Source organism: Adiantum capillus-veneris, chromosome 24 (genome assembly GCF_014529385.1).
Source record: "Adiantum capillus-veneris isolate H3 chromosome 24, ASM1452938v2, whole genome shotgun sequence".
Taxonomy (NCBI): Eukaryota; Viridiplantae; Streptophyta; class Polypodiopsida; order Polypodiales; family Pteridaceae; genus Adiantum; species Adiantum capillus-veneris.
Window position 1 is genome coordinate 61,320,974 of NC_140954.1, and position 22,333 is coordinate 61,343,306.

Sequence of the window (22,333 nt, forward strand, 5' to 3'; positions counted from 1 at the left end):
ATGAGCTGTCGGTGACCCTTTGACCAAGGAATGGGGTGGGGGCAATGTGGCCAGTGGACCAAAATTGAAGCCAGGCACTTGGGCAGGGAGTGGGAACTGAAAAAATGCGCCATCTCCTTCCCCATGAGCCCATGAGCCCCCATAAACCAAGCCTTGAGAGAGCTCCTCTCACCTTTGATACACCTATAGTGGGCTCCCCAAGTGCCCTATGTGCCCTCCACTTTTCCCTTTCCTCTTCTCATGTGGGATAATCCCCATGCCACATGGCAACTTCCTCAACTCCCTGAAGCCCAACCATTTCCAGCTTCTCCCCCAAGCAGGAGGACCTCTTGGACAACTTTTCCCGAGGCATAACTTGCTGCTTTGGTCACCGAATGACGCACGAGTGTGGACACACCAAATGTTAGGTGCAGCAGAATGATTGTTTGCGCTTTGCTCAAGATGAGTGCTCCGAACTGTGCTCAAGGTTCTTTTTAGTTCTTATGGAAGGGAGAGCCTTCCGTTCTTAATGGAATGTGCTATGATCACAAACAAAGTGAATGGACACTGTGCGTGCAAGTGTATGAGACTGAGAGATAGAGAAAGAAGAGAGATACGACACCAGAGACGTTGTAAAACCCTCCTTCGAAGGCCCCACTCTCGTCGGCGAGAGTGGTCTACTTATGATTGCACAATCTGGTACAAATGGTATGCATGAGACTGATGCAAGTCTAGGCTATGCCGGTGACGACGACGACGACTTTAGGGCTGAAATCTGTGGTCTTCTAACTGCTGAATTTCGGGGCTGTTTCGGTGGCTGAAAATGAGTGTTTTGGCTGCGTTTTCGAGGGCTGAAAATGGGGGTCTTTTGCATGTGCTTAGGGCTGAATCTGCTGTTGTCTTCAAAGCTGAAAACGCAGAGCTTCCTGCTGTAGAATGGGCTGAAAGTAGGAAACGCTGGCAGATTTGGGATCGTTAGCAAAACGCTAGGCAATCTGGGATTGATGGTGATGCTACAAACTGGAAAACGCTGGCTGCTTGTAGCGTTAGTAAAACGCTAGGGACTTGGACTGCTTAAGGGCGATCTGCAAACGCTAGGCTGTAGGGTACTGTGGCGACCAAGCAATGCTGAAAACGCCTAGTGAGGGGAGGTGCTGAAGATGTCCAAAAACGCTAGGGTTGATGGTGCTTGGGGGTTCTTGTTGAGAAGAATGCCTATTGAGCGGGAAGCTCCTGCTGCCTCTTCTGCCAGAAAGTGCTAACTTGGGTTTGCTTATATATTAAGTTAGCAAAATTGCCCTACCTACTTTTGTTGGAAAGTCACTTAAAAATAATAAGTGAAAAATGTCAAAAATAGGGAAAATAGGCTAAAATCACTGGAAAAATTCCCTAATTGATTCTAATGGATTCTGATGGGAATACCGATGATCATGCTGTGTGCAACCAGAGGATATGCATCTATACTAAGTGACTGGGCATGCACGGTCTACGAATAGACTCACAAAAAGTGCCAGATCACTTCTAATCTAGACGTGACTGGACTCACTGAACCCTGATCATGCTGTAGCTTGTCCACAAACACACAAACACATAGGGCTGGATGTGTCACGTGACATCCCCTCCTTTTCAAAGTGAGGTACTGGTACCGAACTGTATGGCGTCAAGGGAAATCGCCAATAGCATCCGGAATCCTAGAAGGGACTCTTCGTCGGCCCCCTGTGATGTGTGGGTCGTGCGGTACTTGAACTTCATAAAGGTCTGCAACGCTTGCTTCTTTGGGCTGCGCCGAAAGCGACACAAAGTCTTTTGAGTTTCCTTCGATGCTTCAACTTCGTCGAGAGACTTGCTTCTTTCTTCTTCAAGAATCTCCATGGCTGAAAATTCCTGAAACCATTTCCAACACAAAATCATGAACATACCCATTCTATGTAGAGTGAGTGGAAAAAATCTTGTCTTCACTAAAGACTGTGTATGCAATGTAGATGAACATAGAGACGGAGTGACAAACCGTTCATCCAGCACATGCAAACAATGAGATCGAATCTTTTATGTTTGATTGAAATCAATCAACTGTGGCAAATCACAATGGAAATGCCCATGCTTGGTGCTCATACTGTCATGTGCTCGTTCGGAAACTATGTCATGCCAAGGAAGAGACATGGAATGTGACTTCCTTACATACATACTTTTCAGCTTTTCATGAGAAATCCGCATACATTCGTGCTCATTCATGAGAGAAACGTGCTCAACATACAATATGTCATGCCTAAGAAAAGGGATTACATAACGATGCTGACTAAAATACAAGAAACGATCACGAATGAAACATTCGAACAATGCGTGCGTATCAATCATGCGAACACATAATACTTTCTGTAAGGGTTCTTTGGACCTAGGCTCGAGAGCCAAGATCGGTTCTTCCTGATCTATCGAATCGTTATGTGGGGGTTCTTTGGACCTCGACTCGAAAGCCAAGATCGGTTCTTCGTGATTGATCGAAACTACAACGAGGTTAGCTTTGCTAGAAAAAGCATCCACTAACACATCATCCTTGTGAACAATCACATCTTCTTCATGCAACTCATCATGCTTGTGAGAAATCACATCTTGATCATGCAAAACATCATGCTCATCATTATCATTCAAATCATCATGCAAATCATTATCATTCAAATCATCATGCTCATCATTATCATTCAAATCTTGTGTATCATGCTTTGGAGAAGAAGAGACTGAGAGAGTCTCCTTTTCCCCGATTCTCTTGTATTTGTGCCTGAACTTGAGAAAAGAGTCGCAAGAACTCTTGCATTCTTGCTTTGTTCTCGCGATCAAATTCTGCTTGTCTTGCTTTGTTCTCTGCTTGTCTTTCTGCGCGCTCACGATCCAATTTGGCTTGTCGTTCTTTGGCTCCCAAGCGTGCTTGCTCGCGCTCACGAGCTATGGCTGCCATTCTTGCAACATTTCTTGCTTCGTGTTGTAAATTCTGTTCCATAAACAACAGCTCCAACTCCATTGGAGTTAGTGCAATCCTTGACGTAGATGGGGAAGGGTCAGAAAAACCTCCTGGTGGGGAAAATTCTTCTTCGCCTCTCTCATGCTCATCACCTCCAAGCGAAGTATCCATTCCGCTTCGAGCGATGACCATTCTGAAGTCGTGGGTCCTTGTGGTCTTAAGTTCACAAGGAACTTGGGTTCTTGAGGGTCTTGGGTTCTTAAGTTCACGAGGAATTTGGGTTCTTGGGGGTCTTGGTTCTTGAGGTTCTTGACGTTTTCTTTCGCTTGCAAACCGCGTTTGAGAAGGATCTTCTCTTTACCCGAGCTCTACTCCTTTCTGCGGGCGCACCCCTTGGCGGCCTTGCGCTCACACCAAGGTTGCTTTTTCCCACCTCACGTCGATTGGCCGGCCGCTAAGTGCACGGTCCGCTCTCAATGAGTGAAAAGAGACACAAGGGGAGGCTGGACAAGTCCTTCTTTCTTGGGATTCTTGTCACTCTTCAAAAAACACGATTAGGAATCGACATGCCCAAGCGAACTTGGGTTCGTGCGATCTCAACAAGCAAAAAAAATTCTTGTGGTTTTTGTGGTTCTTTCCTTGAGTGATACAGAACACTGCCAAAGCTTTGATACCAATGTTAGGTGCAGCGGAAATGATTGTTTGCGCTTTGCTCAAGATGAGTGCTCCGAACTGTGCTCAAGGTTCCTTTTAGTTCTTATGGAAGGGAGAGCCTTCCGTTTTTAATGGAATGTGCTATGATCACAAACAAAGTGAATGGACACTGTGTGTGCAAGTGTATGAGACTGAGAGATAGAGAAAGAAGAGAGATACGACACCAAAGACGTAAAACCCTCCTCCGAAGGCCCCACTCTTGTCGGCGAGAGTGGTCTACTTATGATTGCACAATCTGGTACAAATGGTATGCATGAGACTGATGCAAGTCTAGGCTATGCCAGTCAGGGTTGTCCACGTCCGTCGAACGGAACGATCCGTCCGTTCCGTCCGTTCCGTCCGGGTTCCGTCCGATCGAAAAAAAATGACCGTTGGCGGACTTTTTTGACTGTTTTTACAGCCGTTTTGTAGCGCCACGTGCTGGCAGTTTTTGAAAGCTAAAACTTGAACGTTGGGGGCCTTGGAGCCTTGGCCCTTGGGGCATCATAAGCCAATGTGCCATCCCACCCCAACAACCCCCCCCCCCCCCCCAACATCCACACACACACACACACACACACACACACAAAGCCACATGGGGCATGGCCATGGCACATGGAATTTGAATTTTGAAGCATGCTCTCGCTTTAACCCTCTTCTCCCTCTCTCCTCAAAACCTATATAAGGTTGCCCACCCTCTCTTCTTCTCCATATATCCCTCAAGCTCTCTCATTCATCTCCTTACCTACTCAAGCTCCCTCAAGCTCTCTCCATTCATCAAGGGCCAAGGCTTCAAGCTTTGACACTCCATCAAGGCTTCAAGCTTTGGCACTCCATCAAGGCTTCAAGCTCCCTCATCTCCTTCAAGCTCTCCATTAATCCTTCAAGCTTTCTTCATCTCCTTCAAGCTCTCCATTATTCCTTAAGCTCCCTTCTCTCCATCCATCTCCTTCAAGCTCTCCATTACTCTAAAGTTCTCTCATCACTCCCCATCCCTCAAGCTCTCCATAATGCCGCCCGCTCTTCATGAAGCCTTCAACAAGCATTGCCGCTACTTTGAAAGGACTACTTTGAAAGGGTGAAGAACAAGCAAAATGTTTGCAAATGGTATTGCAAATATTGCCCGAAGACCATGACCTCAAGCTCCACCCGCCTTATCATCCACTTGACCAAGATGGGAGGGGAAGCGGGTCCTTGTCCGAATATCCCCGACGACATTCTCCAAGAGTGCAAAGCAAAGTATCTCCCCTTGAAGACGCGCAAGGCGGTTGCAAAGGCATTGGAAGAGGTGGTTCCGCCCGACCATGATCTCTCCGATTCGGGAGAGGATGCTTCTCCATCAATGTCCGTTGCATCCAGCGGCGCTACCATGGACTCCACCGAGGGTGGTAGCGTCTCAAAGAAGAGCAAAAGAAGTCATGGTGGGCGGCCTCCAAAGCAAGCTACTCTTGCACAAACGGTGGGCGGAACTTCCGGTCCATTGTCTTTCCTCAAAGAGAGGCAACGACAAGCGGAGATAGAGATTGCACGCACCATCATTGAGTGCAATCTCTCTTTTCATATTCTTCGCACGGATCGTTGGAAACGCATGGTGAAGGCTATTGCCGCGGTTGGTCCATGTGAAGGGTGGACGGGAGTGTCATACCATGACATGCGCACCAAAAAGCTTGATGAAGAGAGGGCACGAATCGACAAGTCTCTTGACCCCGTGCGTGCCGGATGGGTAAAGTATGGTTGCTCTATTCTCACCGATGGATGGAGTGACCGCAAGAAGAGGGGAATCATTAATATCCTTGTCTCATGCCCTCTTGGCACCTACTTCTTGCGAGCGGTTGATGCGGGGGCAAGGGGGAAAAAGGTCACGGGTGCCTTCATTTACCGCCACATTCGTCAAGCCATAAAAGAGGTAAAATTTTGTATTCCACTCTCAAGTATCTACTATTTTCAATTTTGTCTTTTGCCTTGGCTCTTCTCACTTTCCCTTCTTTCTCCATATGTAGATCGGTCCAAGAAACGTCATTCAAGTAATCACCGACAATGCCTCCAATTGTGCTTCCATGGCCAAAAAGCTAGAGGCGGAGTATCCACACATAGTATGGACTCCATGTGCATCACATTGCATTGGCTCCTCTTGGAGGACATTGGCGACCTACCTTGGGTGAAGGACATTCTATCCCAAGCCCTCTCCATCGTCAACTTCATCAACAAAAAGGTGAGAGTACTTGCGATATATCGCACTTACTCCGGCTTGGAGTTGAAGAAGCCTTCCGCAACACGCTTTGCCGCTATGTGGCTCCTCCTTGAGCGCCTCTATGATGTGCAAACCAACTTGCAAAAGACAATGGTCTCGGATGAGTTCAAAGCATGGATTGAAGAAGAGACCCAATCATCCCAACAAGATGCAAAGGCCATCCAACGGCTTTGCTTGAAGGAGGAGTTTTGGCAAGAGGTCAAGGGTCTTGTCATGGTGGTATTGCCATTGTATAAGGTGCTTCGGATGACCGACATGGAAGGGTCTACCATAGGTCTCCTTTACCACTTCATGGAGGAGGCTTACAAGGAGATTGAGAGATCCACCATTCTTGATGGAGCACCCTATGGTTCACGGTAAACATATCACCTTATGATTTATGTACATTGTAAGTTGTCTTTTTCTATCTACGGTTCTACCCTTCCATGCTTGACTATCTTTCTCTCTCTCTTTGTAGTGATGTGTTGGAGGACTCTCCAAAGAGAGATGACATTCTCTTCCTTGTTAAAAAGCGGTGGGATTGGATGAGGCGACCAATCCATGGCTTTGCCGCCCTCTTGCATCCGGCTTTCAAAAAGCCATCCATCTTTGCGGATCAAGCACTTCAAGAGGAGCGCGACAAGTACCTTCCAAAGATACTCAATGAAGAACACCATGGAGAGTTTCTCCAAGAGCTCATCAACTATGGAGACCAAAGAGGCACGGCATTCGCTTCCTCGGTGTGTTGGAAGAGGGATTCGTTAGTGAAGCCTCTTTTTTGGTGGGAATGTTTTGGCTATCAATTGCCTCACCTTCAAAGGGTGGCATTGAGGGTTCTTGGACAGGTATATCATATATATTAATAATTATACATAATACCATACCATAAATTATAAATTTATAATCTCAATCATGTCATCATTTGACATTCATCATTCATGTGACATAAGTCACCTCTCAATTGAAAATTCCCACAATTCAAATCTCATGCCTCTCTTCTATCATCTATGTGCTCTAGGATTGCTCATCGGGTGCATGTGAGCGGAATTGGTCGGCGTATTCTCTTATACACACCAAGATTCGCAACAAGCTTTCTACGAAGCAATTGGAGCGGCTTATCTATTGTCGCTCCAATTTACGCATGTTGAGGTCCATGCATGAGATGTCCATGGCTAGGCAGGTAATTGAGTTGGTTACATCATACTCTTTATTTATGCTTTCACATGTATGATGTATCATGTGCTCATATTTTTGGCATGCCAAATTGCTAACTCCATTAATCTTCTTGCATGTTGTAAATGACAAATAGGTGAATGTAGATGAATGCAAGCTCTCCATTGAGACTCTTAAGAGTCTCAACAAAGATCGCGATCCAGAGGAGGAGCAAATATTTCGAGACCTCTACTTGGAGTTGGAGGAGATTGATCGCTGTGTCTCTCGCACACGGTCCCGCAAGAAGGTGGTTTTGCGAGCTTTGGCAACTACAGGTAGAGGAGCTTCCACTTCGGTTGCTCGTGGGAGTGGAAGAGCATCGGCACGGACACCTAGGTCCTATGTGCGGCGAGGCTCGGGTAGCGGATCTACTATGGCGGACACCACTTTGGAGAATGTGTCCATTTCTAGGCCTGCGGATCCTAGAGAGCCAGAGTTTGATGATGAGGGCAACATCCTTAGTGAGGGAGATTATGGTCTTGCATCTAGTGCATCTGATGCAAGTAGTGATGAGGATGATGCAGCTACCTCTAGCTCAAGCTCGGACCACAACTCCGGTGATGAGAGCGATATGAGCACTTAGAACTCTCTCTTTATGCTTTAAAGTTTGCACCCATGGCCCATGAGACTATGAGTTGTGTGACGTGTCACTACTTTTTTGTACTACTTTTTGTCACTTGTATCTCTCGAGCCTCGACTCTCTACTTATGTAATGAATTATGAAATCAAATGCAATCATGATCATCTTTTTTCGAACATTGCCGTTTCCAATGTCCATGGCCAAATCTTTAATGTTCTTACTTGTAAGACATGTCCTTTAAGTTGTATGTACTTAATACTAAGTAGTTACTCATAATAGAGTAAAAGCTCTGAAAAATATATGATTTATTTTTTTGCATCGTACGTTACTTCAACGTACGTCTAATTTTTTTTAGTTCGATTAGTACCGCACGTCTTCGTACGTGTAACCATCGTACGTGACCGTACGTGTCAACTATGATGCCAGTGACGACGACGTGGATGACGACGACGACTTTAGGGCTGAAATCTGTGGTCTTCTAACTGCTGAATTTCGGGGCTGTTTCGGTGGCTGAAAATGAGTGTTTTGGCTGCGTTTTCGAGGGCTGAAAATGGGGGTCTTCTGCATGTGCTTAGGGCTGAATCTGCTCTTGTCTTCAAAGCTGAAAACGCTGAGCTTCCTGCTGTAGAATGGGCTGAAAGTAGGAAACGCTGGCAGATTTGGGATCGTTAGCAAAACGCTAGGCAATCTGGGATTGATGGCGATGCTACAAACTGGAAAACGCTGGCTGCTTGTAGTGTTAGTAAAACGCTAGGGACTTGGACTGCTTGAGGGCGATCTGCAAACGCTAGGCTGAAGGGTACTGTGGCGACCAAGCAATGCTGAAAACGCCAAGTGAGGGGAGGTGCTGAAGATGTCCAAAAACGCTAGGGTTGATGGTGCTTGGGGGTTCTTGCTGAGAAGAATGCCTGTTGAGCGGAAAGCTCCTGCTGCCTCTTCTGCCAGAAAGTGCTAACTTCGGTTTGCTTATATATTAACTTAGCAAAATTGCCCTACCTACTTTTTTTGGAAAGTCACCTAAAAATAATAAGTGAAAAATGTCAAAAATAGGGAAAATAGGCTAAAATCACTGGAAAAATCCCCTAACTGATTCTAATGGATTCTGATGGGAATATTGATGATCATGCTATGTGCAACCAGAGGATATGTATCTATACTAAGTGATTGGGCATGCACGGTCTACGAATAGACTCACAAAAAGTGCCAGATCACTTCTAATCTAGACTTGACTGGACTGACTGAACCCTGATCATGCTGTAGCTTGTCCACGGACACATAGGGTTGGATGTGTCACGTGACATCAAATGCGTCAATTTTGAAAAACGATTAACCCCTTCCCAGCCAGCGTAAACCAGTTTACGTCAAATAATTTCCCGTTGTAGTGTAACATAAAATTAAAAAAAAGGCCCCAGCCAACGTCATCAAAATTGAAAACCTCTCCCGATGGCCAAATTCAGCCCAACAACCTGCTTTTTTCTTAATTCACACGCACGTGGGATTCCCTCAGAGCGGGTGTAATGTATGTGCAATGGCTGATTCTGCGAGGTTCATAGTTATCCCCTACCTGAGTTATGTGGAATAATCGCACCTGAGCCACAATTTCTTGTCGAGCAACCGATTCCCGCCTTGGTATTCATAATCTTTTCATTCTGCCCGAGCCGGCTCCTCAGGACCCATTACCACTACCAGATGCAATCCCCACCCAGGAGGAATATCGTGTGTATGTGATACATCGTCATGCCACAATTCCAATTACTCCCTTTAAGCAATCAGTATGACTCGATCACAAGATGGCGACGACAATATTATGCCCGAGGACTCGATAGCAGCTCTTAAAGAGCAGATAGCAGCACTTTCCACGAGCCTCGCATCACTTCACACTCGCTTGGAGTAGACGCAGACGCAAACCTCTTCCTGGAGTCATACTACTACTTCTCGGACTACAAATGTTGCTTCTCCACCATCTTTTTCGAAGCTTCAGTGCTCGACCAGGAAGAACCACTCAAACCAAAGGCTTCGGAACTCAAATTTTCTCACCTAAAGCATGGTTTCTCAGAGACAACTAGACACAAAGTTTCTTCGTGGGAGCAACAAAAGTCTCAGCATGAATATTCTTGGAAATGTTACAGTTCTAAGTAACCTACTTCTTATTGGAATCGTCAGCACTAGAAGTAGCAACATGAAGCTTCCAAAGGATCATCAGCGATATCAAGATGGGCTTACTTAGTGGCACATATATCTGGCCCTAGTCAAGTACTCGGTCATGAATGCCGCGACGCTAGACAAGTTCCCCCTCGTGAGCCATGCCCTACATTTAAGTCTTTCTTATCTAATGGTGGTAAAGTTGAAGATTTTATTGATCCTTTCCTTGTGCAAGAGGATTCTTCAGAGGTCTAAGAGGCCACAACTCCCTCAACTTCTCCCTTCTCAATTGGAAGCCTTAATACCCGCTGAGAAAACTGAAGATTCTGGTTCTTGTGTGCCAACCAACAAGGACATGACCCCTTCTTTGGCCGTGCTCCAGGCAGAAAAATTCGCCTCGTCACCGCCCTTGCAGAATAAAGTCTTTGTCTTTGAATGCAGTGGTGAATGATAACTTTTCAAACTTGAAGACTCCAGTCCTTACCTTTAGCAGTGTAAAGGATAAAACAGATGCAGACTGTTGCAGCACAACTTTAGTCGCTATAATTGAATCGTTGGACACAAGTTGTTCCACAGATAAACCTTTACAGATGGATATACCTCCAAACACTACTCTGTCTTTGTCTACAACATTCCTTCAGGAGGATTTTACTGTTCCAGACAAACCAATGGAATACCTTGTAGATTTCCAACTAGTGGTCATAACTCAACAGAAAACTGCAAATACAGATTCAATCTTTTCTTGAACAAAGCTCGAAGTTACAAATGACTTTGACAAAGGCACTAATCAAGTTGCAGATATGATCAGTTTTCAGTTTGGCAAAATAGTTATAGTGCCATGACGTGGGACTTAACATAAAGAGCTTTGAATGCAGAAGCACTACAACAATACATTTCCTTCTCCCGGAGTTTCTACAACTACCCTGGGTTTTATTTTGAATGGGAGGAAATGTCATGATTGTGACTTGTTAATACATTATACACTCTTCTTGATTCGTTACAGATGTAGATGTGAAGCGTGACCAACCCAGGAGGATCCCTGTTCTTGAATGGTCACAACCCTTCGCTCTAAAGTCATGCCTGTTCACCAACAACCACACTCCTTCGATGACTAGTCATGCCCCTTCAACCAATGGTTGCGGCTCTTCATCGAATGGATGTGTCTATTCGCTTAAAGTCATGTCTATTCGCCTAAAGGATGTGTCTCTTCATGAAGGGTCGTACCTTTTCATATGAACCTGTTTATCTCGTATATAAGGAGCCTTTATATAAGGAACTTCTTTTCTGAAAGATAGTGCTTTGACATGGTGGGCCGCCCTAACCAAGAAGCTTGACAGTCCGAAGATTTGGTATGATTTTAAACTCGCTTTCTACCCAAGGTTCTTGGACGAGACATTTGTAGTAGATATAATTGCAGCATGGTCTGGCCTTAGTATGTATCCTTCGGACACCCTTCCAACTTATAACCAAAGATTTTGGGATGCCTGTCTTCCAATTTCCACCTTTTGAGCCTTTACTTTTGTTGAATAGATTGAGAAGTACACTGTGGGCCCACCCTTTCCACTGCAAGATTACTGTATAGGAAAAGTGGTATCAAAATTCAAATATATGACAACTTATGTCACATGCAAGAGTGGGCTATCACATTATGAAGAAAGAACTGGTATTTACCGACATAACCGCCCCTTCTCAAAAGAGAAACCCAAATCCTCAATCCTTTGCCCAAGATACCCCACAACCACGAACTAGTACAATTGCCAACACATCTACTCGACGGCTCACTTTTGAAGAGATGGCATAGTACCGATCTGAAAGAAGGTGTTACAAATGTAGCCTTCACGGCCATATTACCTGGGATTTCAAGATTAGGTATTGAGGAATATGCCAAGGGGACACAAATTGAAGCACAAATTTTAAATGGAACCTACACGTCATCGACACCATCGATCGGATCACTTCGGCTACAAGTTCATGCTGACTTCTACATTATGGATTGGGAGGATGTGATGTTCTACTAGGCATCCCTCGGTTTTACAAGTATCCTGCCCGTTTTGACGCAAGAGAACGAACCATCCAATTGAAGCACAAGAACAAAGAGTGGTGTTGAATTTCTATAGTCAAGCTACTCAAGGAGTGACAGCAAAGTAAGAATCACGAATCAAAGGAAAGAAATTATGAATAAAGATTAGTGATGAACTGAGAATTCTTTTGTACAAATTTATGATTAATAAAAATTATGACTAAGAACTATGATCTTGGATGTGTGCTCGCACCACAAGCGGGGTCCAATGACCTTTTATAAGCATTGGCTAAAAATATGATCTTGGATGTGTGATCGATACCACAAGCATGATCCAATGACCTTTTTTTTTTCGAGAAAAAGATCCTTCTATTAGTTAATGAAAACTGCCCATAGGGCTACATCCACCTCTGCAAGAGAGGGCTACAGCAAGCATGATGGGGAGACTCTCCCAATGAAAAAACAGCATATATACAATGAGGCTAAATCAAGAGATGGGAGGAGAGAAGAGCCACACAGGTGGACAGTAGTGCCATCTGAGCACCCCCTGGACTATGGTGTGGAAAGGCCCATGGCGCCAGAGTCGAAGGAAAGCCTCGCGACGCTCCCGCATGCGGTCGGAGCTGCCCTGTAGTCCCTCAAGCTGTCCTCTGAGAGTATGGATCAGCTCTAGCCAAAAGTCACGAACAGTCTCTGCTGGTGGCACAAGGCGAGCCTCAAAGATGCGGAAACAACGGGCCCGCCAGATGAACCAGAGAGCTAGGCCGCTGATGAGCTCCCAACACTCCTCTCTCTCACTGCACCACTCCTGTGGAGTAAGCTCTGTAGCAAGCTGGAGTGTAGGTCGCCCCCCCTGCATCACTGTCATCCTGCTGGTGGAAGATAGCTCAAACTGAAGTGCCGGGCCTGTGAGGGTGGACCAAGCTGCTGCCCCCCAAGTGTACTGTCGAGCCGTGGAGAGGGCAGGCATCAGCCGAAGAACTCGTAGCCACACCTGCTGGGCCGAGGGACAGTCCCAAATACAGTGACGCTGACTCTCCACCAACTGGTCACAGGCTGCACATGCGGCCGAGAGACCACTAGGCACAAGCCAGCTCCCTACTGCTGTGGCTCTGTGTGCAACTAGCCACTGGAACAAAGTGACGCGCCTCGGCTGTCTGGAGTCCCACAGCCTCTGCCAAAAGGCTGCCAAGAACTCGACTGTGAGGCCCTCCTCCTGCCAATGACGTGCTGCAGCGGGGCGGGCCTCTCTCTGTGCTGCAAGTATATGACGTCCAAGCTGAACAGTGTACTGAAAAAAGGGGGCTCCTGGGCGGTCTGCAGACGAGAAGGGGTCCCTCCATAGCCACTCACCAGGATCCCACTGTACTCATGCTAGTGGACAACACTCCCAAGCCCATAGCCTCCAGTGTCCAGTCTCAAGAGCTACTGGGTTAGGGTCTATGACGCAAGTCCTCCCACAGATGCCCACAACTCGGATCCTCTGGAAACAGCACTCTGCTACCTACGGGGCCTCTACTGCAACTCGCTGTGATCGTCCCCCACCCTGAAGCTCGAAGAACAGGGCTGGGACAGTCTCTGAGCAGGCCCTGACTGAAATGAGAACCTCCAGTCGTGTGAAGGCTCCCATCCACCGGGGTGCTACTGGCTCGAGAGGCGTGAGCCACTCAGCTGGAACTGACTCTGAGATGTCCTGACACATGCTCGCACCCCTCTCATGCCGTGTAGCTGGACAACCTGTACATCCTCTGACAAACCTGTGAACTCTAGCCAGTCACCTAGAGAGCGCGCTGGACCTGCTGCCACGGGACCCCAAGAAACATGAGGCCGACTCCTAACCAAGTGGCCTCTTTGAGTGCTAACCATGGGGTTCCAGACGAGGGGCTGCCGTAGGCGCTCCTCCGTGCACGTCGGCTGTCTCTGCTCTAGGCCACGCCACAAGAGCTCCCAAGATCGAAGCAAACTCATAGCGAATCGGTCCTCCAGTCTCCTGCTCAAACCAACTCGGCGCAACTTTGTAAAGATCCATCTGGTCGAAGGTTGCCAAGGGCCTCCTGACTGAGGCACCCTGGCACGAAGCCTCTACAGCAGGAACTCCTTCCAGGGCTCCTCGCCTGGAAGAAGTCCTCTGACGACAAACTTCCCAAGAAGGGCTCTGCTCTGCTGTGCTGGATCAATGATCCCAAGCCCTCCCTGAGAACAAGGAAGTGTGATGACCGACCAAGCCACCTTGGCTCGGGCAATCTGAGTGTCACGACCTGACCAAAGGAAGTTCCTGATCAGCCTCTCTACCTGGCTGATACAAGAACTCGAGAAGATCCAGCAAGAAGTGATGTACCACATAGTCGCCAACAACACCTGGTTGGCAACTACTACTCTACCAGCCAGCGAAAGTCGTGCTGAGCTCCAATGTAACAGCTTTCTCCTGATGGACAGGAGAAGAGGAGCAATCTGCTGCTCGAGAGACAAGTCCAAACCAACCTGACATCCCAAGTACCGAACTGCAGTCCCTGGAGGAATCCACCTGAAACCCTCTCCTGGTATCCAATCTGGCACAGGAGCATTGCCAACTCAGAAAGCCACTGTCTTTCTCCAGTTGGTCAGTGCGCCCGATGCACAGCAGAAGGTCTCCAAAGCCTGCTCACATCTGTGTAGATTGGCCTCCTGGCCCTCTAAGTACAAGGCTGAGTCGTCGGCAAACTCAACGTCCAGAAGCTCATCTCCCCGTATAGGGAGTGCTAGGCCCCTCAGACCAACCTGCTGTGACACCACAAATCTGCTCATCGCCTCCGCATAGAACAGAAAGAGAAAGGGGGCAAGAGGACAACCCTGTTTGACCGATTGTGTGAGCATGAAGCGCTCACCTCTACCTCCTGCCAAAAGCACCTGACTGTGAGCCTGTCTGTACAAAGCTGACACCCCTCTGATCCAAGCATCTGAGAAGCCCATCCTGCGTAGAGTGCCCTATAGAAAGCCCCAGTCAACTCTGTCGTATGCCTTCTCAAAATTGAGAAGAAGAATCACAAGGTCCTCCCCACGGAGCCGTGCCAGGGCAGAAGCCTCCCTGAAAGTGAAGATGTTGTCAAGGATACTGCGTTCCTTGACAAAACCTGTCTGAGTCCCATGTATAAGGCTCTCCAAAAGTGGCTGAATCCTCAAACTCAGAGCCTTGGCAAGAATTTTGTAGGCTGAGTTGAGGATGTTGATGGGGCGCCACTGTCGAAACTCATCCAAGGAGCCACCCTCCTTTGGAATGAGGTAAATCAGGCCCTCACTCATGCTATCCGGCATCACTCCTGTGTGCAGAATGTACTGAAAGGCACTACAAAGATCTGGGCCAAGCAGGTCCCAGTACTCCAAGAAGAAGCTAGGAGTCAGCCCATCCTCACCTGGACAGCTACCACGAGGGAGGGCCCTAAGAGCCGTTTGCAGCTCCTCAAGCTGAAGAGGCATCTCTAGCCTCTGGCGCATCTCCTCAGTCACAAGACAAGGCATCTGAGCCCAAACCTGCTCCCTGCATGCATCCTGTCGCTCTGACTGGGGCTCAGCCGACAGTAACTCACGGTAAAAGTTAGTAGCAACTGCACGCATATCCTCGAGCTCACAAACAACTGACCCATCGAGACTCCTCAACTGATTGACCTTGGCATGTGAGTGCCGAGGTCCCACTGTCTCAAAAAAAGCACCTGTCACTCTGTCACCCACCTGAGTCCACTGAGATGCCTGTCGGTGAAAGGCAAACTCATGACGCCTCTCCTCTGTGCAAGCAAGCTCCTGTCGAGCCTGCTGTAACTGCTCCTCCAACCATGGACTGTCTGGATGCTGCTCCTGCATCCTCTGTAGTGAAGCAATGCCTCGTCTGAGACGCTCCTCCTCCTCTCTTGCTGCAGCCCGTCGAGCCAGAGACTCCTGGAGAAAAAAGTGGCTAAGCTGAGCTAGGCCTAAGGCCACTCTGTCTGCAGGTAGAGCCTGGCTGTCCATGCCCTCTGTCCAGAGAGCCTCTACCCTCTCTCTGAGTGCTGAGTCCAACAAGACCCGCTCTGGGATGCGAAGCATCGTGCTCCCACTCCTCTGCCTGTCTGCCACTAAGGATCACTGGTGCATGGTCCAAGAAGGATGTCCCTGCCAGGATGCCCACTGATCCCCCCAAGTCACTGAAGTGGTCACTAGTGTAGAAGCGATCTATCCGCGATAGATTCACTCCTCCCACTCTGCGTCTGACCTAGAGAAGGCAAGACTCTCTGGAGGCCTCACAAAGCCAGGATGCTGCCATGTATCCAAGACCCTCAAAGTCATACACAACCTCTCCCAAGCTGCTAACTCGACTCCATGCACAGTAGCATGGCTGCCTTCGATCCTGTCAGAAGGGTCCTCCAACATGTTGAAGTCCCCTCCTACACACCAATGGTCCACCTGTGGCAAAGACTCAACAATCTGTGACCAAAACTCTGCACGAGCACTCGCCACATTGGGCGCATAGATGTTCAGGAAGCCCACAAGGCCACCCTGAACCTGCATAGTAATCCACTGAGCCCTGCCTGGCACAATAATCCCTCTGCCCACAATGGCCTGCTGCAATGAGTCCGCAATAGTCATACATACCCCACCCTGAATGCCTCCAGGTCCAAAAGCAGCTGACCAAAAGGTATCATATCGTCCACGCAAAATCTGACCACATCGCCGAATGCGGCTCTCAGACAAAGGGTGCTCCTGAAGCATAAGGAGATCAATCTCTCCTCCCACAAGGCAACGTTGAAGCTCCTGATGCAATCGGCCCCGCTGTCGCTGAAACTGGGGCCCACCTAGTCCCTGCACGTTCCACGAGACGATCCTCATGGGGAGCGAGAGAGAACAGATGCTGCCGTAGCAGCAAGACGGGCTATCTTCGAGGCTGGCTTGGATGGGGAGTCATCCGCAGCCGAGCGTCCTCTAGATAGGCGAGACTGCAGTGAGTGCCTAGCCCAAGCCCAAGCAGAGCGAGCCGTGCGTAATGCAACCTACTCTGTCCAGGAGTCCTTATGAATGTATACATAGCAAGGCAAACATTGCATATTAGCAAAAAAGTACACCACAATGTGCCTACATCCTGCTGAGTCTGGGGGTGTCACCGCAAACTTGGCCAGTGGCCACAAAGTCTGCAGCAAATCTGTAACTCCAAGTTCTCCCATGTGGTGAGAGAACTCGAGAACCTGTGTATGCAACCATCCCACCACTGAGTCGAGGGACCACTCTGTCTCGGTCCTACCATAGAGAGGGAAGGAGAAACCCACTGCCGAGTCCAAGGCCTCTGTCCCCCTAGCGGCGAGGAACAAAGCATGGACCCTGAAGCAGGCTGCCTCGTGGTCTGCTGCGGAATCGCTGAGAAAGTGAGTGAACCCGTAATCGAAGAAATCCCAGCGGCGTCGGAGGTCAATGCTCGTCAGACCACGAGGGATAGCTGCAAGGGAAGATGTCTGAATCTGTAGAGGGGGCCGCAAGAAGGGCTGACCCTCTCTCGCTAGGCGACTCGTGGCAAAGGCGCTGCCAAGAGATCTCCTAGCTGCCGGCGAGGGACTAGTCTCCTGAGTCGACTGTGGTACTGAAGCAGGAGGAGGGGGAGAAGGAGCTGGGGGGGGGGGGGGGGGGGGGGGGGGGGGCGGAGGGGAGGAGAAGCGGGGTGGGGCGACAGAGGCAGGTGGGCAAGGTGGGGAGGATGAGGAGGAGGGGCACTCTGAAGGTGGGGCGGCTGGCGAGGGTGCAGCAGAGGTGGAGGCTGGCGTAGGGGGCTCCTGCTCAAGAGGACCAAAGCGGTTCCCCGTGGGAACCCAATGCTGCTGAGTAGGCACCTGAGGGCCACACTGAGTGTCAGGCTGTCGCTGTGGCCCCTGGCGTCGTCGGCCACGGGCCTGTTGCCACCCCTCCTCCGCTGGAGCCCCAGGCTCGGAGGGTGGCTCTGAATCTGTGCGCTGTGCCACTGGTTGTGGCTGCGGCCCAGCCTTGGCAGGCTGGGGCTAAGGCTGAGGTGCAGGTCGTGGCCTCCTCCGTGGACAGGCCTTCGCTAGGTGGCCCATCTGTCTGCAAATGAAGCACTGGTTCGGGAGACCCGCGTACTCCACACTCTGTCTAAACCAACCCCCACTCACCCGAGGCAGAAGGATGACCTTCGGGAGCGTGTGGGTATCTCTGACCAAGACTCGAACTGAAGGGATGCCAGCCACCTTGGCAGCTACTGGGGGTGTCTCCAGGACAGTCCCGATGGCGGAGCCAATCCTGGAGAGAAGTGGAAGGTACTCCCTCCGTAAACCCGGAAAGCAGACTGAAATGGGGATGTTTGCCTCCTCTACTAGCACATCCGAAGTCGGGTCAAAGCCATGTCGCCACTGTCGAAAGTGGGCGCGTGATGCTCGGATGGCTAGTGGACTCATAGCTATGACCTTGGAAGCCATCTTGGAGGTCTCGAACTCGATCTGGTAGTACCCCCGTCCGAGAATCTGGACATCCAAGATCTTGCCCACCTCTGCGAGAAGGCGGGCCTGGAGAAGGTCTCGGAGCTCTCCTCTGCTAGGACGGGTGCCGAGAATTTTGCAGATGACCGAAGTCGCCTGCAAACGCTCAACCTCAGCGGCTAGGCTCGCTTGCTCTGTCGGCGATAGAGCAAGTCGAATGGTGGGCTTAGCGGGGTCGGGCGAGGGGGCTTCGGATGAGTCCCTCTGTGGTGGAGCTGGAGCCTCCATCTGTGTCTACTGCTGTGGCGAAGAAGCGGACGGTGAAGAGACACTGCAATCGAGCACGCCGAGCACTGTCCGAAGAAACAGTGTTGCAGAGCCAAGTGCAGGAACCTTCGGGAATGACGAAGACAGGGGCGTTGGTGTCGAGGCGTATACCAGCAAGCTGAAAAAACAGCCTACAGGTAGGCGGAAGGCGTAAAGAGAACAGGAGCCGGGGGGGTGAGTCGGAGGGCTGAGGCCAAGGGGCAGGCAGGTGCAGCGATGGCGGAAGGAGCGCGAGGGCAGGCAAATGAGGGGGGTGGCGGGCATGGGCAGCGAGCGCGAGCAAGGGGAATGTGGGCGGGCTGGGGCAGCACGGGTGTGCGGGAGCAGGAAACGGGGGCAGTGGGCAGCGTGCGGGGGGTGGAGCAGGGCCTCGCGAGCTACGAGGGGGGAGGATGCGATGGCGGGGGGGGTGAGCGCTAGCAGCAGCGAGCAGGCCGAAAAAATCGATCCAATGACCTTTTATAGGCATTAGCTAAGAAACTCGCCATAAGATAGACTTTTAGACGCACGCGAGGTGTTTGCAACTAGCTTTTATGTGTGCACGGCCATCATGACACAAGAATGCATGACTCAATGATCAATTGTGAGATATTAAGTTGCATGAATGTTAGAAGTATGAGCATTTTTACTGTAACTTGCAATCGAGGACGATTGCTTTGATTTTAGAGGGCGGTATGTGACAGGTTTTAGGGTTAGGGTTTTTGCGTTGAGGTCATAGACGCTTCTGATCCATGCATTCGTTTGGCCAGCCACAAATTCACTCTCCCTAGAAAGGTGGTCCATGCTAATCTCTTGGTCAAAGCCAAAATCCTCTATGTAGTGAACAATTCTCTCTATGTGGTGTTTGCATTTGTGATCTTCTACATAGCAATAGGACATCTGAGTGATCTTTGGGTCGAGAACTACCTTGATTGTGATTTGCAAATTTTGGCGGAGGGGCCTAAAACCCAGAAAAGAGAAGAAATACCAACTTATGGGTTCCTGTTGAGGGGCCTAAGTTATTAAAAGAAAGAAAAAGAAGATTTCTTCCAACTTATAAGCTCTGCCGAGGGGCCTAACCGATTAAAAGAGGGGACACACACACACACACACACACACACACACACACAAGGCTGGCATAAAATCCTGATGATGTGGCACAATAGTACGGACATTCTTGTTTTACGCTGTAGGATGACACGTGGCAGACTGTACGGATTTTCCGTGATTTGTTGATAGACTGACTTGGCAGATTGTACGGATTTGCGCCTTTTAGGCTGGGCAGATTTTGGCAAGTCCTAGCTTCAGTGTTTTGATGCTTTTGGGGCTTTGCTTTTAGCATAGCATCCCTTGTGTACTCTCTACAAGTGCCCACATGCCACTCTCCTGAGAAGCATCTGGACGCAGAGTCTCAGAGAGAGTTGGACCCTCAAGAGTTGTACTTTGCAAACCGTAATAATAAAGGAATACCAAAAGGGGCACCAATCTTTGGGTGTCTTGGCTCAAAACACCGCCGAGTGTGTTCTCTCTCTCTCTCTCTCTCTCTCTCTCTCTCTCTCTCTCTCTCTCAGTTATTCCAGTGTTTTAAAGTGTTGTCAAGTGTGAAGTTTGTGGTTATCTCTGTGTTTCCGTCCGATCCCTTGCTGGAAGTGATTACACTACCCACTCCCTTCCTCTCAACCCTCTCCCTACATCCCCTCCCCCCCATCCTCTGAATTTCTCTCTGGACGTGAATTTCAGATTTTCTTTCTCTCGGCAGATTTTCTCTCTAAAAATCTGCAGAATTTTTTCTCTCAAAACTGAATCCAGAAGCAGTTTCTTTCACATTAAAAAAGGTGAATTCTTCCTCTTTCATGGAAAAGGGCAGCGCCAGGTTTGAGGGGTGTTGATTTACTTGCCAATGTTAGAAAAACAAGGTACAGACATCTGACTTGCACTATCTTGATCCGTATATGAAAACTCTTCTACAATCAAATATTTCTCTTGGTGTGTGCATTGAAGTAACAGTTATGCTGGACAGTATAATCTTAATCCTTTGTTAGATATTCATCTTGTTTCCATACCGTATATATAGTATATACCGTACAAATTCAACAGTTCAGTTTGTTTGACATAAGACATTTTTTCAAACTAAAAGAGCTGCAGCGGCAAAGTTGTACTAGATTGTTTTAATCCTTTTGTTACAAAGTGATCATGTGGCACACCTACCTGTAGAAGAGAAAGTAGAGACAGAGATCGATGTGATGATGTGGGAGGCCCATAAATTGCAGTGTGATTTACAACCAACAGTTGATGACGTGGCATTTTGTTACGTAGTGTGAAAGTAGAAGTTGGGCACCCATTAGTTTTAACGGTTACTTTGGCCTAGCGCCAACTTTTTGTATCTGTTGCTTTTAGACTAGGGGCCTTTCAAATATGAGCCTTGGGGGTCTACTCTAGTAGATCAGTACATGGTTGCACAGTTGTAGACTTCTCGGCAGTTGTACTCTGTGAATTACTTAATATAAAAAGAAGTACCAAAAGGGGCGATAGAATTTGGGACCAATGATTTGGGGAGTGGAACTCTGCCACTCGGTGTCTCTTGTCTACTGTGGGGTGTTCTCTCTTTCAAGTTCAAGTTTATGCTGTTTCAGTTCAGTTCGGTGATTGTTGCAGTGATTTTACTGCCTTGCCAATGGCTTGCCAGTTACACCTTTGTTTTAATTTGATAGCATTGATTGAGACCTTCAATTATCATTGATTTGGAAGTCCGACGGTTTCAAAGAATGAATGGTAGTCCTAATGTTTTCAAGTACATATAGAGTCTAGGCTAAATTTGTTTATTGTATGTTGTAGCTTGCTTGATTGATTCTCACTTGAAATATCTCTTCTATTTATGTACTTTATACTTCTTTTTTCCTCCTTGATCAACAATCATCGAAATAAAATAAAGTTTTGTACTTTATTTCATACATCGCGTAACTTATGTACCTTATCCGAGGGCAACAAGCAATACCCGTATCATAGCTGTACCAAATGTATTGTACTAACCACAGTAAGGAGAATCCTTCATCGCGTTGGAGCTAATAAATAACATTTCAGTATGTATGGGTTCAACTTGATTGATATGAGGGAGCATCATTTGTCAGTACGGAAGGGGGAAGCTTTGGTGTTGATGTGCATTTAAGCATGAATATATGTGGTTGAGGGACAGGACCGGTTGTCTTCTTGTCTTGTTGCTACATCTGTTGCAAAAGAAATGTCATCCTTCATGTTAGTTCGCCTACTTGCTTTATTTTGCTTGTAGTTTAACATACACCATCTGAGTCTGGTTTAGGGCTGGTTTAGGTTCATGAAGTGCATGATGCAGTTTGGCAAGGTATTCCAAGCAGCGGGGCAGCATGGTTACGCACTCAACCATTGGAGAAACATTGGGTCCAAGTGCTGTCAGTGCCAGTAGGTGGTGGTGTGGTTGTTGGCATCTTAAATTCTTTACGGAGCAAATGGACTGAAGTAGATACCAACATAGAGCAGGAACGAATGAAGCCAGCCTTTAGTTTGCAATCTTTTTTTGAGCCTGTCATGAAGACAATTGCAGCTGTAATCACTCTTGCAACTGGAAATTCACTTGGACCTGAAGGCCCAAGTGTGGAAATAGGAGCATCTATTGGAAGGGGTTTGGGTGACACTTTGAAGAACAGCAGAGAGAGAAAGCTGTCATTGATGGCAGCGGGATCAGCTGCTGGAATTTCATCTGGTACTGTTCTCATTTGAGTGTATATTCTATCTATTGACATTCAACCTTAGGCAGCTT

General features: G+C 48.3%; 2 protein-coding genes across 4 annotated transcripts in view; both read left to right on the forward strand.

Annotated features, from left to right (window-relative positions):
* Nucleotides 1-22,333, forward strand: part of LOC147426456 (chloride channel protein CLC-e-like) — a 47,625-nt gene that overhangs the window by 21,734 nt on the left and 3,558 nt on the right. For all 3 annotated transcript variants that reach the window (XM_086499282.1, XM_086499283.1, XM_086499284.1), the window contains exon 3: nucleotides 21,868-22,276. In XM_086499282.1, coding sequence (XP_086355408.1) covers nucleotides 21,868-22,276 — 409 coding nt within the window. The remainder of the gene's footprint in view (nucleotides 1-21,867; nucleotides 22,277-22,333) is intronic.
* LOC147426457 (uncharacterized) lies at nucleotides 4,224-7,823 on the forward strand. Its single transcript, XM_086498539.1, has 3 exons — nucleotides 4,224-6,232; nucleotides 6,334-6,700; nucleotides 6,874-7,823. Exons 1-3 carry the CDS (start codon nucleotides 4,758-4,760, stop codon nucleotides 7,084-7,086), a joined length of 2,055 nt encoding a protein of 684 aa, XP_086354665.1. The 5' UTR covers nucleotides 4,224-4,757; the 3' UTR covers nucleotides 7,087-7,823.